This window comes from Scylla paramamosain, chromosome 1 (assembly GCF_035594125.1).
Source record: "Scylla paramamosain isolate STU-SP2022 chromosome 1, ASM3559412v1, whole genome shotgun sequence".
Taxonomy (NCBI): domain Eukaryota; kingdom Metazoa; phylum Arthropoda; class Malacostraca; order Decapoda; family Portunidae; genus Scylla; species Scylla paramamosain.
In genome coordinates this window covers 8237501-8254882 of record NC_087151.1, presented here as the reverse complement: position 1 = coordinate 8254882, position 17382 = coordinate 8237501, and the positions used below count along the sequence as shown (strand labels likewise).

At 43.4% G+C, this 17382-nt stretch overlaps 1 protein-coding gene across 2 annotated transcripts in view; it reads left to right on the top strand.

Moving 5' to 3' along the window:
* Nucleotides 1-17382, top strand: part of LOC135099694 (potassium voltage-gated channel protein Shal-like) — a 35075-nt gene that overhangs the window by 4965 nt on the left and 12728 nt on the right. The window contains exons 3-4 of one of the 2 annotated variants that reach the window (XM_064002115.1): nt 12814-12969; nt 14520-14561. In XM_064002115.1, coding sequence (XP_063858185.1) covers nt 12814-12969; nt 14520-14561 — 198 coding nt within the window. The remainder of the gene's footprint in view (nt 1-12813; nt 12970-14519; nt 14562-17382) is intronic. The other variant, XM_064002123.1, reaches the window with a different exon arrangement.

Sequence of the window (17382 nt, the reverse complement as noted above, 5' to 3'; positions counted from 1 at the left end):
AAGATTACACGAGAGAAATGGGAATAATCTTAAAGTGGCTGAGACTTAGATGTTGCTGTGGCGGATCGTGTGCCACCGGAGGACAAGGTAGTCAGTGCACTGGTGTTGTCTGAGGAACGACGAATATTGAACACTCCTATACTTTTGTCATTGTCATATTATCAAGTCCATCCCCTATTTTCTCTTTTTTCTCTCGCCCCTCATCCCTCAACGGCTCCTCCTTCTCCCTGTCAAACTCGCTCCCCCCCCCCTAGCGTCTTAAGATCAATGTTTATAGTTTAACTCATCGCTTGGGTAAGTCTTTACGAGAGCCACATTTGTCACTCCCTTTCGTCGCTGCCTTACTCCTTCCCTCCACCCTTCCTTCCTTCCTTCCTTCCTTCCTTTCCCTTCCCCTTTAACTCTCCACCCCTCCTCCTGCTCCTCCTCTTCCTCCTCCGCTTATTTCTTCGTAATCACATAATTACTGAGCAGCCGCGTTTCTCTAAGGTTAATGAACTTGCGTGTGTCTTGTGTTATATTCTAATTATCACTGTTCCAAGATCCACGAGTGTGTGAGAACATAATGAAGGGCCCCCTCACCACCCTCCTCCTCCTCCTCCTCCTCCTCCTCCTCCCCCTATACCTCCCTCCTGCACCTCCCTCCCCTCCACCAGAAGCTAAATGACGCCACTTGGAGAAATTATGTAAAGTGAATATTGAGATTTTACGACTTATTATGACCTTCCTAACAATCTCAGACGCTGACTTTTTTCTTTTTTACTTCACTTTCGTTCTCCCTCTCACTATCGTATCCTGCTAATTCTTTTTTCCTCCTTTACTTTTCTCTGTCTCCGCTCTTCTATACGTCTCTGTTCTCCTTCCTCCTTTATCCCCTTCCGATTACTTCCACAAACAAGCGACCGTAAAACCGTAAGACGTTATAATACTACCAGCATCGCATACCGTCCTTCATAAAAACTAATGTGACGACCACTACAATGAATTCAGGAGAAGACAAATTAATGGCACTTCGCTTCTCTTACATTCGAAAGGAGTATCATATATGAAGGAAAGGATCTTTTTTTTTTTTTATTTAGCGGTATTCTTTTTTTTCAACACTGAGTTGTGGGTTTTATATACTGTGCCTTACTAGTGAATACTGTTTTTTCTTTTTCTATTAGTATTGAATACAGCTTTCCGTGCACCGTCGCCAGAAGCAGGCTGTGGGGCGGGTGGGCGCCAGACTCGGTAGCGGACGGTGGGTAGCGGGCGGCGGCGGCACAATGAGGCGGCCTTGTTTTCTCTACGAGTGGAAAGCCTACTTCCTTTTAAACCTTGTTGACTAAAGAGGGAAAACTCCACGGTGGGTTTTCAAAGGCTCTTAGCTTTCGGGGAGCGGGCCCACCTCCCTCCCTGCCAACCTCCCTGCCTCCCTGCCTCGCTCCTCATTGTGTTCCGGCCTCGCGGGGCCCAGGAGAGGCAGGCGTTGCTGCGTAACCACCCAAGAAGATGTTTAAGTCATTGATAAGTTAATGACTCTCATCTTGGAGAGATTAGATCGGGTGTCTGGCGGCTGGAGCGTGTAAGAGTGAGATGAGGCATGAATCCCTGGGCGGCGCGGCAGGTGAGCTGATGCACTGTACTGCCAAGATGGGCGGGAGCGGAGGCCAAACACGGCGTCCCTATCAAGTGTTAGTCCCCCGCGCTAAGTGTCAGTCTAAACGACGAGATCTTTCTGGCGAATCCATTAACCTCGCTGAGCCGCGGCGCGAGATGACGTCCGCTCTTGTTATCCAGCATCGTGAAGTCAGTCTGAGGTGGGCGGGCGGGATAAACGTGGTGTAGCGAGGAGGGACATCAATTTCAGCCGCGCCAGCAGGTTGAGGCGCGCCTTGTGTAAGCGAAGCACAGACTCGGCTCGGCAGCGTCAGCCAAACACCGCCTCACTGCCTCGCCAGCACCATTAATCTGCCTTTATGGTGCAAATTTCTACCATTATTCTCGCGTTGTTTTTATGTGTAAGGTGAAAGCTGAATTGCCTGCTGAAGGTGTTTGTTTGTTATTTTTGTCTGTCTCTTAATGAACACTAAAGTCAACTGGGTGAGGGTAAATTTGATTTCTTGAATAAATAAGATTCATTTATACAATGTTTGTTCGCCTCCTGACCGCCTGAGTCTTGACGGAACACAAATATCTTCGTTGCCTATACGCGCCCTTTATTTGCAATCACAGCAGAGCAGAACTGGACGCGGTGAGGCGGGCTGGTTGCTTCTTGCACGGGAGAGAAATTGACATGAATCGCTAAACAATCCTAATATTCCCCCGCATCACCACAAAATTAAGGGAATAACTGAGGCACATTAGTTCTTGTCCCTTTATATGTATTCTTTCTTGAGGGAAGAGGAAAATGATCCCCCCCCAAAAAAAACGGAAAACAAATATAAAAATATAATCATTAAATCCTTCCCTTCCTTCCTTCCCTCCGGCTGAATACAACACGAAAAAAATAAGACAGAGACGGAAAATTAATGCTGCTTCTCACGGGAATAACAACGAAATGTATTCATTCATCCTTCCTTGTTTTGACACTGACTTCACATTAACCTTGCAACAGAGCGAAGAAACAAGGACATGAATGCGAGCGTCAAAACATCAACAACACTCAAATTCCCAAGACCTGAACTGACCTGAGGCTTTTAAGGAGAACTCTACGCGGACACCCACTTGCATTTCACTCAAGCCAAGGCCAGGATTCTGAAACGCTTTGCTCTCACCACGATTATTTCCAAAGGCCACAGAGATGATTTGCCAGATTCTCGCGAGTATTTCCCCTGTTAATAAAGCAGAAATCTAATTAATCTATCACTCGAATCATAAAAACAACCCTAAAAACCTGTGTAAACTCAACTAGAGCCTTCTGAACATAGCGAAGGTGCGGCGCGAAAGTGTTTCATACTCAAGAGTACGATCCAAATTTGCGCACAGTAACCCTTAAATCTTCCCTTGGGACTCCTCGTTTTCTGTTGAGTGGAGCGGAGAGGAGGAGTGTGGGGGGCGAAGTGCGGAGTGTGGCCTCGACGTGTCCAAGCGGCAAGGATTGACACACGGACAGACAGAAGAGTCCCACTGACCTACTTTTCCTTCGTTATCATTGGACTGAACCTTGACCAGACCCCAGGAAGATAAAGAAAAAAAAAATAAAAAAAATAAAAAAAATAAAAGTGAGAAAAAGAGAGTGAGGGAGAAGAGAAAGAGGAGGGTTAGGAGAATGTGGGTGGACTGGGGGGTGGAGTGGATGGAGACAAGACTGTATTGGAGGTGAGAGGATAAGAAATGGAGTGGAGAAGAGTGATGGGGCTGGGAGAAAGACTGACTGGAGGAGCAAGGGAAGGGAAAGAGAAGGGAGGTGGTGTTGTCATGAAGGGCACACTGTATCTGCATAGAAGAACTGTGTGTGTGTGTGTGTGTGTGTGTGTGTGTGTGTGTGTGTGTGTGTGTGTGTGTGTAGAAAGAGAACAAAAGAGAAAAAAAATATACAACATAGAAATCTGTTTTCAAAACCAATAGCTGATTAAGAGAGAGAGAGAGAGAGAGAGAGAGAGAATCGGACAGACCGCCACACACCCACAAACAAAGAAAGGTTCCAGTGTCTCTCATAAACATCACTATAAACACATCGCCTCATCCTCTTACTCGATAACATCCGTCGTAAAAATGTACAGGAACGACTTGGACGGCGCTGCGAGAGTTGCCGAAGTAGAATACCCTCTTATCAGTTACCAGTCTCCTCCTAGCCACTGAGAACCCAACACCCAACACAGATACAAGTCACAAAAGGCCAGGGATGCCTCATGAGCGACTTCACGTGAAAATGAAACTTAATTCCCTCACCACGCCGCCACGGACTCATCGCGACGAGCCTTCACTTCTATAGACATAAGTTCAAGTCAGTCATTACCGCAACGCATCACTTCCACAGCCTCGTGAGTGGTGAAGAGTCTTACTGGTTGAGCGGTAGAGAGAGAGAGAGAGAGAGAGAGAGAGAGAGAGAGAGAGAGAGAGAGAGAGAGAGAGAGAGAGAGAGAATCCATATCATATACATTGGTATTCGAATCGCTTCCACGTGATTTCACCCTCCACTAGCGCCGCTTTGGGAAGGAGTAGTGGGCGGCCCTTCCTTGTGGCGTCCCTCGGTGCCGTGTTGCCGGTGCCTCCCTATAGACGGAGGTGCACGCGGGCCTTCCTTTAGGGATGCGAGGGAAATATGTAAAGTTTCCTCAGGGAGATGGAATGCTGAACACACACACACACGCACACACACACACACACACACACACACACACACACACACACACACATACACATACACACAACGTTTATTATCACAGGAGTCAGAGCTCTCCCTCTCTCTCCCAAACATTTACAGTTACTATCACACATCCGACACAAAAATAGTTCTGAGGAATTTCACAAGACTTTGAAAGTGTAGGAAAATATTAAAAAAAAAAAAAATTGACCCGGTTACAAAAGAAAAAATGAAACCAACCAATGAAATGAATGGATGACAAATATAACACGACTTCCACGAATATCCTACACACACACACACACACACACACACACACACACACACACACGATTACTTGTGGTTCAGTCGATACCGTTCTAACTTTGTATTTCCATGACCTCGGTTCGATTCTCCGCAAAACACTTACCACACACACACACTCACGTCACAATTTATCAAAACTATCTTTTTCTTTATTTTTCTTACCCACCTATTTTCCTTAACAAATTAAGGACAAAACATGCATTCCCTCAACCCTTCAACATAACACATGGCAGGTCTTTGCACGAGAAATATCAGGATCCCTTACAAATCAAAACAAGCCTTTCTTTTGGATCTTCAGCTTATCCCTTCTCTTACGACCCGTATTATCAGCGAGCATTTTATATAGATTTTTTTTTTTTTTTCACCCTTGGCAAGTCTCCGCAACAGATTCAAATTCAGACCGTTCACTGACCACAGCTTGGAATGGCATACACATAAATAACACTACAAATAACAAAATTAACAAAAAAAGTAATCCAACAAAAATAATCTTGCGATCAATAAATATGCACTTCTTATAATAGAAAAATTGACTCATTTGTAAGAGTTCAATATACTATGAATTATTTCTAAAAGTCTCCTACGGACGTTCGTTTCACAGATAGATTCTGTTTATACCCCATAACACCAGCACGAGTTATTCCGGAGGGCGGGAGCTGCGGAGCGTTCCCCTTCAAGCATCCCTCTTGCCTCCCCGTCATTCCATTCACCCCTTCACCTTCCCTTCCCTTCCCCACGCAGGCCACGCCTCCCAGGAACTCGTCCACCCAAATATTTACGAGGCTGAGCTGCCGATGACACGGTTTTGAGGTGGAGGAGGCGTTGTGGGCGTGTGTGGGCGTGAGTGAGTGGGGAATTTGAAGGTGTGTGTGTGTTCGATCCCCCACTGACGTGTCTTGGTTCTCCTATACACGTGTTGCTGGATCAGAGTTATATTGGCTTGTATTCCTGTGTATTCTTTTACGGGAACGAGTGAATGTCTCCTGTAGCGCAAAGAAAAGATGTGCAGAACTCGCATATTTATTCAGTGACAGCACACGCACGCATGCATACACACGTGCTTGCTTACACACACACACACACACACACACACACACACACACGAGAGAGAGAGAGAGAGAGAGAGAGAGAGAGAGAGAGAGAGAGAGAGAGAGAGAGAGAGAGAGAGAGAGAGAGAGAGAGAGAGAGAGAGAGAGAAAATGAGAAGAATAGATCAAGAATGTTCAAAAGAGGAAAGAAGGGAAAGAAAAGTGAGGAGGATGAAAGAAAAAAAAAGAGGGAAACACAACACATGAAGTATACACACACACACACACACACACACACACACACACACACTTATATGGGATTACTTCGCGGTATTAAAATTTTACCTTTAGTAGAATGCAAATGAACAACTTGGGGATTAAATGGTCTTTATGATTATCTTCATTGACGTTATGAGGTAAAATGGAAAGGAAACTTGGGAAATACTTGTTCCTTGCTTGCTTTCTTTCTTTTCTTCCTTTTCTTTCCTTCGTTCCGACTTTGCTCTTTAATTTCTTTCTTTCGTTATTTTTCAGTTTTTTTCTCTCTTTTCTTGCTCTTTTATTTCTTCCTTTCGTTTTCTTTTCTCTCTCTCTCTCTCTCTCTCTCTCTCTCTCTCTCTCTCTCTCTCTCTCTCTCTCTCTCTCTCTCTCTCTCTCTCTCTCTCTCTCTCCTTTCTTTATTTTCTTCTCTTTCCTTCTTTTCTCTTCTTTTATTTTTTGTTATCTTTTCAAATAAACGGGAAGCGTGCATCAAAAGAAGGAACTGGTCTTATTTTCTTCCTTACTTCTTTCCTTTCTTTATATTTGTTGTATATTTTCTTTCTCCTTCCTTTACTTCGTCGTTCACAGCCTTTAAAAAAGCAAAAAAACATTAAAGCAAGAAAGAAAAAGGGCAGAAAAATCCTTGCTTTCATCCTTTCCTTTTCTTTGCGCATTTTCACTGCATTTTCTTTCTCGTTCTCTCTTTTCCTTTTAAAATCAAAGCGGAGCGCGAGACTAAAGGAAAGACATCTTGGCAGGCAGGCAGGCGGTAATAACAAGGCACAAACATAGGAAAGTGTATTGAAGGTCTATCTCGCCGAGCCAACACTATCACCACCGACACTACAAGCACACCACAAACATCGCTGTCAGCACCACAGTAACAAGGTGCCAACATAAGAAAGTGTGTTGAAGGAAATTTGCCTTGTCGACACTATCACCACCAACACCACCAAAGTGAACCTTACCGCAGCAAACCCCACAAACACCAACACCACGACAATCACAATAACATCAATACACCTATACTACCAACACCACCACCGTAACCCTCACTGCAACCCACTCCACCACTCCTACCACCATCACACACATACACCATCAAATACACCATCAACACCACGACCACAGACACACCACTGCTACATGAACGTAAGAAAATAAGGAAATATACAAGAAGTCATCTGGCCTACACGTGGCAATCCCTGTAGAAAGCATATCTATCTGTTTCTACGAACCATCCCCATTCATAAACTTGACCAATATTTTAGTCATCACACCACTAACACGAATTCATTACTACCTTTCATCAAAAAATGGTCCAATACAAACACATCCACTTCAACTTGTATCTTGTCGATCTCTATCTTGCACTTGTCTTAAGCTGGGCGGAGAATTAACAAAGGAAAAAAATGTGCTGCGGTGAGGGAGAACAGCGCATACACATTCTTGCGTTCATTTAATTAGTATAACCTGTTCAGAGGCAGCGCTGACTCCCGCTGGGCAGCGCATCCTCCCCTCCCATCCACCCTCCGTCAGCAGCCACCTCATTATTTCAAGAGAAGTTCGAAGAAAAGGGCGAAAAAAGGGTAAAGGAAAGGGTGTGGGGAAAGTGTGAAATGTAGCAAGAGTTGGCGAGAGGAAGTACAGCGAGAGTCAGCCAGAGGAAGCGAAGGATCAAAAGGGCAAGTGTGGAAATGGTGAGGAAAAATTATGGAGAGCTGTTTGATTTAGTTAGAAGAGTCGAGGGGTGAGAAAGATCAAGGGAAAGGGTGGGGGAAGATTTGAAATAAAGGGGAAATTACCTGATAGGAGCGAAACATGAGAAGAAACTGGTAAAGGAAAGGATGAGTAAAGTGAGAAATATAGCAAAGTTAGAAGAAGCGATGCGTGAAAAGATGAAAGGAAAGAATGGGGATATTGCACATTAAGAATACTGTATTATTATTCCCTATTGTTATCTTGCTCTTTTTCATCCTTTGCCTTTTCTAACTCACAGTAGAACATAAAGAGAGAGAGAGAGAGAGAGAGAGAGAGAGAGAGAGAGAGAGAGAGAGAGAGAGAGAGAGAGAGAGAGAGAGAGAGGAGGGGGAGAGAGATGTTCTACTCAGTGTTACCCATCACTACTGCAGTAATAAAAAAAAGTATAATGTACTAACACGGTACTATTTTACACTTTTCCCCTCTCTTCCCTCCTTCTCCCTCTCTCCACTTTTTATCCTTCGCTCCTGCTAACTTTACCCAACAAAAAATAATTACTACCTCAGAGTTACGCATCACGACTGCAGTGAGGGAGACCAGCCAACCCTCCTGCACCGCACTCTTACATAACACCGCTTCGTTAACCCTGAAAGAATGACCAGTAGTACTTCCATCGCTTACTAATGCACTGAATTTTAACACCGAGAACTATATACAAGAAATGACTCAGAAAGGAAAGCTGTGTTAACCTTACGACCGCTTAATAACCTTTGAAAGAACTACAAACAGTAATTTCATCGCTTCCTTACTAACATTGAACTCATACCTTGAAGACCTTATGCAAGAAAGATTTACGAAGGAGCGTTGTGTTAACCCTACGATTGCTAATGACTCAACACTGTTTATCTATCCTTGAAATGATCACCAGCTGTAGTTTGATCGCTTAGAATACAAAGAACTCAAATTTCCAATAATGTATGCATGAAAACTCACGAAGGGACGTTGCACTAAACCTGCTAAGCCTGCAGCTGCTAATGACGGTAATAGTAATATTTTTTTTTTTTTTTGCACAAAGGAGAATGTCAAGAACAAAAACAAATTCAAGGAAAAATTCCCTTTAATTGTCTCTCCCAAAAGTCTATTCAGAGCAAAAACACAGTATATAAATTCATTTTGATCTACTTTATCACTCCCTTCAGCTGTCAGTGATGTTATTCAAATTATACTTAAAACTTCGAAAAGACCGTTTCACTTAGCTTGAAGGGAAAACACACGACTTGATGAGCAAAAACACAACAGTAGAGGCACCAAGTTTGATTTCCACATTACTTCTTTAGCTGTCAGTGATGTCTTTCGTAAATTACACTTCTAAAACTTGCACTAGACCGTTTCATTAAGCTTGACAGGAGCCTATAGTTAACAGTCAAAGGTCCAAGTACGTGAGAAAATTTACATAAAACACCACTTGTGATAATCATCTTTTTACATAAGGCTTGGGTAGAGGCGTTAGTCCCAGCAAGGAATACAATGTTTCTCTTACGTTTACTCGCGTCAGCCTCGCCTCGCCTCCCATGTGATAGCAAAATAAAGCTGTATTGTCTCGGTGTTGCCTCTGACCATTGAGTTTTGCCCTAAATTACGGTGACATGTTAACACCAGAGGCTCCAGTGGTGGTGGTGGTGGTGGTGGTGTTGTAGTGTGTAGGTGTAATGACGGTGTTAGCGCTGTGGTCGTGGACTGGTGGCGTGTTTATGGTGATTATAGCAGCAGTTGGAGGTGGCATTAGTAGTGGTGGTGGCGTTGGTGGTGGTTGGTGGTGGTGGTGATAGTGGTACAGCTATGGTGAATAACATACGGTGAAGACGTGGCTATGGTGAGAGTTGTTATTATCGTTGGCATTAATAGTGGTGGTGGTGGTGGTGGTGGTGTCTTTGTCAGTAATTATTCATGGTGATGTGACTGTGGTGCGAGTAATGGTGGTAACTACGGTGGAAAACAAGGCAGCAGAGGTGAACCTGATGTGGTTGTGGTATCGTATTGTGGTGTGGCTGGCAATTAACAAAAAAATAATAAATTATATATATATATATATATATATATATATATATATATATATATATATATATATATATATATATATATATATATATATATATGGTAGGGACGTAGTGTAGCTATGATGATGATGATGATGATGATGATGATGAGGGCATTAATGGTGTCAGTCCTGGTGGTGGTGGTGCTGTAGTAGTGGTGGTGGTGGTGGTGGTGGTGGTGGTGGTGGTGGTGGTGGCGTGCCAACCAAGGCTGCTGCAGGTGTAGGATGGTGCAGAGGTGCGGTGCTACTGACGGTGTCCCAGCTCTAATAAGTTCAGAGGAGGAGGAGGAGGAGGAGTAGGAAGAGGAGGAAAAGGAAAAAGAATTAAGGAAAGAGGAAAAGGAAGAAAATAAGAAGAAAGAAGACGAGAAAAGTGGATAACAGATAAATAAGGAAGAGAAGGAGGAGGAGGAAAAGGAGGAGAGAAGAAAGAGGAAGAAAGGAAAGAAGAAAAAAGTAGTAAAAAATAAAAAGAGGACGAGGTAGAAGAAAAACAGATAAAGCACATAAACAAGAAGCAATAGAAGAAAAATATTTAAAAAATCAGGAAAATAGAGAACGGAGTAAGAAAAATAAAAGGGAAAAAGGGAGACAGGAAATTAAGCGAAAGAGGAAAAGTAGAACAAGTGAAGTAAGTGGTGGATGATACAGAACCAAAAGAAGAGGGGAAAGAAAGTGAAGAAGAAAAGAAAAAAAGTAGAAGGAACCGAAGAAATTAGCGAAGAAAGGCGAGGAGGACTAGATGGAAGGGGGAGAAAAAAAAGGAAGAAAAAACACGAAGTAGGAAGAGTAAAAGGAGGTGGAGGAGGAAATGAAGTAGGTTGTGGAGGAGGAAAAGGAACCGAAGGATGTGGACGAAGGGAAGGAGTTGGAGGAAATGTAGGAATTAGCGAAGGAGGAGGAGTAGAAGGAAGTGAAGGAGATAGCGATGAAGGAGGAATCAAAGAAAGTGAAGTAGGTGGCGAAGGAGCAGTAGAAGGAAATGAAAGGAGTGAAGCAAAGGAGGAGTACGAGCAGAAGAAGGTGGCGAAGTAGAAAGAGGAGGAAGTGAAGGACGTGGCGAAGGAGGAGGAGGAGATGGAGTGGGAAATTAAGTAAATGTCGAAGAAAGAGTAAGAGGAATGAAGGAGTTAGCGAAAGAGGAGGAGTAGAAGGAAGGTGTGGCGAAGGAGCAAGAGGAAGTGAGTGAAGGACGTGGCGAAGGAGTAGGAGGAGGAAGGTAGCGTGCGAGGATGTAGCAGAGTCTGGACACACACTAGTATATCGACCGTGTGTGGCAGGACCCGAGGGAGGCGGCGGCAGAGTCACGCTCCGGGCCGGGACACCAGAGCCGGGGACGTGGGCAGCCTTCCTGGGACTCACTGACCCTTAATACATCCCCGTAGCTCTTCAGTATTGGCCAAGAAGAATGATGGTGAAGGTGTATGATATCTGAAAGGGTTCCTAATGATCTAGTACTCCCAGAAGACATGAAGGGTACCTGAGATTCAATTCCACGGCTCTGGGTTTTGTTTGAGGCTGTCTTTGGGAATTTGTGTTGTGCAGCTTAGTAAAAAAAAAAAAAAAAAGACCAAAAACCAATTAAAAAAGCCTGGAGAAAACCAGCTGAAGGGACAAGATCGAGGGAAAGACAGTGAGCTGGAGAGATTGAATTATGGTACAGCTGCAATGGAAGGGACTCACAGAGGAAGATGCAAGGGACAGAAACAACTGGAGGAGACTCATACATGGCGCCAATCCTTGACTCTAAAGAGAAGTTGTGGCGCTTAGGAGATATGGAAGAGTACAAGTAGTACACTGCAAAGGGACACAAAATGCCTCTTAGTCATTCACTATTAAGACTCATTTCACGGCTATGGTCTTATTTGGAGCACCTTTGGGAGTGTAGGGTTGTGTATTGTAACACTCGCTTGCAAACAGCAGTGTGCAAGGAAACAGGAAGACACAAAATACTTCTTACTTTCATCCACTATAAAGTTTCAAGGACTGTAAGATTTTTTTTTTTTTATGTAACTTCGGTGCAATTATTTTCTTTTATTCTAGTGTGTACAATGTTTTTTGGTAACGGTTTGTTGCAGTAGAACGCATGCTTTGACAGTTTCTTAGTTTAGTGTCTAGTTTTCTTTTCCATCTAAAAGTTTACATTTATAGTTTCACTTTCTTATTCAGAAAAATCAATATATTTAAGCAATTTTCACGGTCTTTCTTCTTATATGTAATTAGGTTAACAAAAAAGGAATATATAAGTTAAAGATTATGAACATTTCACACAATCTTTCTTTAATAGCTTATTTCGCTCGAGGAAAAAACAAAAGCAACAAATATTGTCGCACTATCTACGTTGGCTTTTATACCATTATACTATTATATGTCACACAAATTAAAGATTTCTGTTTCACAACGTATTTGTTCAAGAAAAATATATACATTTTCCAACGTCAGTCTCGCTTTTATATTGGTATGCTATTATATATTACAATGGAGAAGGATCCTTTATTGAGAATGCAATTTACGCCTCTGTGCACTCAGCTCCAGCCTGTCATACTGCTTAGGTCATTTTTCAGGCACTGTTGTATTTCTGTTCACGTAACAAACAAAACTTTAGTGATTTTTCGCACGCCATTCCTATTCTTTCATAATATTAGTGGCTAATACTGAAATAATATTATCGTTTTCTTTCTAGAGCTAGGTTAGATTGGGTTACGTTACATTAGGCTATGTTTACGTGAATTCACTTCTTTAATATCACCGCTTATCCCTTCATGGTGTATGTAGATCACGATTTGAAAAACCATCATATTTTTCCATGGAAATAAATAGTCACGGTCTAGAAATTACTCAGCTTAAGTTATTTTCATAATTCCCGTGTTAGTTTATATTTAATCTTGAAAAGTAAGAATATTCCCATTTTGCTAAGACAGTTTCCGTAATTCCCATCTCAGTGTATGTTCAATGGTGAAAAATAAGAATATTCTCATTTTGCTAATGTTATTTCCATAACCCCCGTATCAGTTTATGTTTAACCCTGAAAAGCAGGAATATACTCTTTTTTCGTTCGCCAGTTCTGTCTCCTTTTATCCTCACGTCCCACACCTGTGTCATAAAGTTCTAATGCCTCGCCCTTCCCGCAGGACCGAGAGTTCGTGGAGCTGGAGGTGCCGTACAACGGTCAGCCCAACAGGCCGGGCAGCGCCTCGCCACCCCAGAGTCGGAGCCCCTCGCTCTCCAGCCACACCAACTTCACCATTACCTGCTGTGGCCGAAGGTTTGGGGGAAAGTCATACCAGGTGGGCAAAAAGGCATGAGGCAGACCTGTCCTTACCTAACAGTCACTATCACGATGCTCAGTTGTCCAGTCGATTTCTCAGTAAAGAGTCCAGTCTAGCTCAGTTCACTTCACTCGTTAAGTCCGCGATATTGGAATTGTAAGAATCTTTGCGGCGTCAAAAAAAGAAACCAAATTTAAAAAAAAAAAATCGCAATTTTCCTCATTAAAGATAAATTGCCGCTCTGATCATTATTTCTTTGATAAATTAGAAAACTCATGGTTCAAGCAAAATTTCTGTTCAGTTTGTCACCCTTAGGAAGTATGGTCCAGCAGCACACACACACACACACACACACACGTCACGAAACACAGGTGGTTACAACTATTCAACTCTAACCACTGACAATTTACCAAATGTGACAAGCAATACACGCACGCACAAGTTGAATACCTCTACACACACACACACACACACACACACAAAACATAAAGCACGTACACTAACAAAATAGAAATAAAACAGTAACTCCATAAAAAAAAAAAACACACATCGAAGAAAAACAAAATATATAGAGAAAACGAGAGGCTGTTATATGAGCGAAGAACAAAGACAACAACACAAGACAACACTGCGGCGTTCTGATGGGATTGAACGAGTAGGCATAAACAACTGTGGGCGACGAGACATTGGCGGCGGACGCGTTCGATTATACTGGGGTTGTTTGGTTAGTTCCTCCCGCGCAGTAACATAGCCAGTCCACAAGGGAGGCGACGACAGAGGCTCACACACATACCTACTCGTATCCCAAGCCTCTTTTGTTCTCACTTAGTACATGTTCCCGTTGGCAGCGTTAAGACTTCTATTGGACGTGAGATTAAAGCAAGGTAACAGTAACAGGTCTCTATCTATCGCTCTTTAACTCTGCTGCCGTGTCTGTGTTCTGGAAAGCCAACGTAATCCGCTATACCATATCAATACTCATGTATATGCGTACACGTACATACACTCTCTCTCTCTCTCTCTCTCTCTCTCTCTCTCTCTCTCTCTCTCTCTCTCTCTCTCTCTCTCTCTCTCTCTCTCTCTCATACACAGAAAAAAGAGGGCAATACAATTCGGTTCCAGCGTTTGACCCACAACGAGCTCACACCTTCACTCCCTCTGCCTGCCTCCCCAACACAGACGCTCACAGAAATATATGAACACACCAGGCAATAAATTATGACGGGTTAGCGTGTTTCATAACTCAGCTCAAGGTCAGGCGCGTCTAGCCAAGCCATCTAATAATCTGGAGGGGCTCAGTGCTTCCCCTCGCATCCCCTTCACCCTCCCTCGCACACCTGTGACACAACACACACAGGTGTCGTAACGCATACCTGCCTTCCTTTCACTCCAGTCACTATCACCGGTTTTCGTCAGACTCGTAAACGGCTTTGTTGGTCTGAGAAAGGAACTACAGTATGTAGAAATTTATAATAATCATTGTAATTGTTCATGATATTCCTCTTTACATATTTTTCCCAGAGTGATTTGCCAGAATGTTGATGTTGATGTTACTTATATGTCCCCAGCGCGGCGCCTACCTGCTGCCAATAAAAGTGTCGTTCCCTTGGGTAAGTGGGACAGCCGTTCACTGCTCACCAGACCAAAGCACCTCTTTTGATGCACCACCAGTTAGCCAGCAGTGTAGAGTGGTCACTGTAATTACTGAGACACTTGTTGTTCTAAACGTTCACTTGCATCACGTACTTCATGTTGAATGTTTCACCGTAACTTGTGCAGCAGCAGCAGCAGCAGCAGCAGCAGCAGCAGCGTCATGGCTCTACTGACAGCCGGGTGTGGGCGGCCTCACCATTTCCTTGTCTTGTGTGATTCACTGACTGATGCGCCGCACTCAGGTTTGTGTTCGCTGCTCAGGAGAGACAGGTGATGGTTATGTTCACGATGGCGCCATATGACCGTGTTATTGTGGCGTATTAGCAAGACAGGCTCCAGGAGACAGCTTCATAAAGGTCTGTGTCGCCTGCAGAACGGAGAAAGTGAGATCAATAATCATGAATTCATCATCATAAAAGCCAAGCAACATCGGTGCTCTCGTTCTGGTAAAGGAAGTGGAACACTTGTGAGGATTAATCTGGTCACTTCCACAGATTTGTAGTGCGACAATAAGCGTGGTTTACGAAAAAAAAAAGAAACAGAAAGGTGTGACGACAGATGAAGCCAACAAGTGCAATACTTTTCCAACACCCGAGCCTCATTAGCCTTGAGTGACTAAGTGATGAAAGCGTCACGCCTCGTCTAAGCCGCGGCCCAGCACAAGTCCGCTCTAATGAACAAAATAAGACGTCAAATTCGGAGCTCCAAAGTCACGCTGGCTCGGGTTTTTCATTAGTCCGGTGAGGAATGTGAGGGCAAACAAAAGGGAAACACACGGCGCCGGGCGGATAAATAGTAGTCCCTCCTTTCTGCTTTTCAAAGAAAACGAGGAAAAGATTTTTATTTCGGGGAGTGAGCGGGAAGGCACCTCGTCACCTCCGCCTCCCTCACTCGTCCGAGAGGATGCGGCGCCATCACCTTTAGGCCCGACGGCAGCAATAGCACACAGGTGTCTCTCACTCGGGTATCGTACAGTTGTAATCAAGCTGGGCGTGTGATGGAGACAGTCGAGAGCTTTTGTGTGTGTACAGTTCGGTAATTGCTACTTAACGCTTGGGTTTCCTTGCAATTAGTTACATTATTAATTAACTTCTCTCTCTTATTTGTAGTAAGAAGGTAATGGCGCGAGTCTTCTTGTGAGATGAAACATGATGATTACTGGCACTGTTATGTTTGCTTTCTGCCTCTCAGCGCACGACACGTGACACATTCGCGGCATGGAATGATAGACAGCACTTAAAACTGAGTAAAGTAAATAAATTAATAAAAGTATAAATCACTTGCATATAACAACAACTCTAATAACACAAATATCACTAGAAAAAAAAAAAAACGATCAAACACACACACACACACACACACACACAACAGTCACTCCGCCAGCCAGCCAGCCCACGTGACCTACTTCCTAACAGTGTTCCTCATCTTAGAACCCAAAGAAAGCGGCACAAAACACAACCGACTGACAACTCTTATTGTGATGATGTTCCACCACGTGTTCGGATAACGCCCCGAGTGACAACCTCCCTGTGTTAGAGTAATTCTGAAGGTGAAAACCGAGGGCAGGAGCAGTGGGAGGCAGTGCGGATGACTTGTGACTCCCGGAGGTGGTGCAACAAGCGGCGCTCACACACAAGCTCCTCACAAGGCACCGGCCCCCCGCCCCCCTTTACCACCCACCAGTCAGGATCTTCACTCATGCCATTTGCACACTGAAGTTGTCTATATTTTTGGCCATTAACTATCAAGCCCGAGAAATATTAGTGTCTTCCGCAAATGCATGGCTAAGATATTACTACTCGTATATATATATATATATATATATATATATATATATATATATATATATATATATATATATATATATATATATATATATATATATATATATTATTATACTTCCGATAAGCTCCTTCGTAAAGCTCACCTATAATATATTTTCAAAGTCTCCCCTCATCCTCCACTTTTTTGCTCTTCAAGTATAAATTTTGAAATATGAGCCTCCCGACTTTTTTCTCTTTTTTGGGAGTATTTTTTATTTATTTATTCTTTTTTTTATATATATATAACGCGGGGGAAAACTGCTATAACTGCCTTAGTCTTATAGTGTTGGTAGTTTACCCCAACCCCTCATCGAGCCTCGAAGGAGATGCCCCCCACCCTCCACCTTGTTCTGTCACGCACTCTCTAGGCTCTCAACTCCACCATGTTTCTCTATCACTGTTGCCACCACTGGTTCTTGAAGTTGCCACTAATCACAAGTAATACCACCACCACCACTGTCATCACCAACACCACCTCACGCGTGTCTCGGCCACAACTCTTTTTTGCTTTTTGTCACCGTCGGCAACTGCATTTTTTACCACTCACTCACTCACTATTGGCCTTCTTGAGTCTTTCAGCACCACCACCACCACCCCCACCCCCCACCACTTGAAGAGTTTGTTATGGTCACTATTCTGTCACATTATTGGGCTTCTGAGCCACCGCCTCACGGACACCTCCGCTCTATCTCCTTCACTCTTTCGCCCTCAGTTTCGCCAAAAAACCTTCACTGCTCCCTTTCAGTCAGGCAGTCTAGGACCTAAATTAATGGTTACTCTTTCTAGCCTTGGAATTTTAAACTAGTACTAGTCATTGTGTTTTCTTCATTTAAAGGCTAATCAGTGTGTGTGTTTTAACTAATGGCTTCCACCATTTGAGGCGTAGATAGAATATCCTTAAATTTTCGCCTCATAACCAACCCTCTTAACCTAAGCCTTGAAAGATATATACATC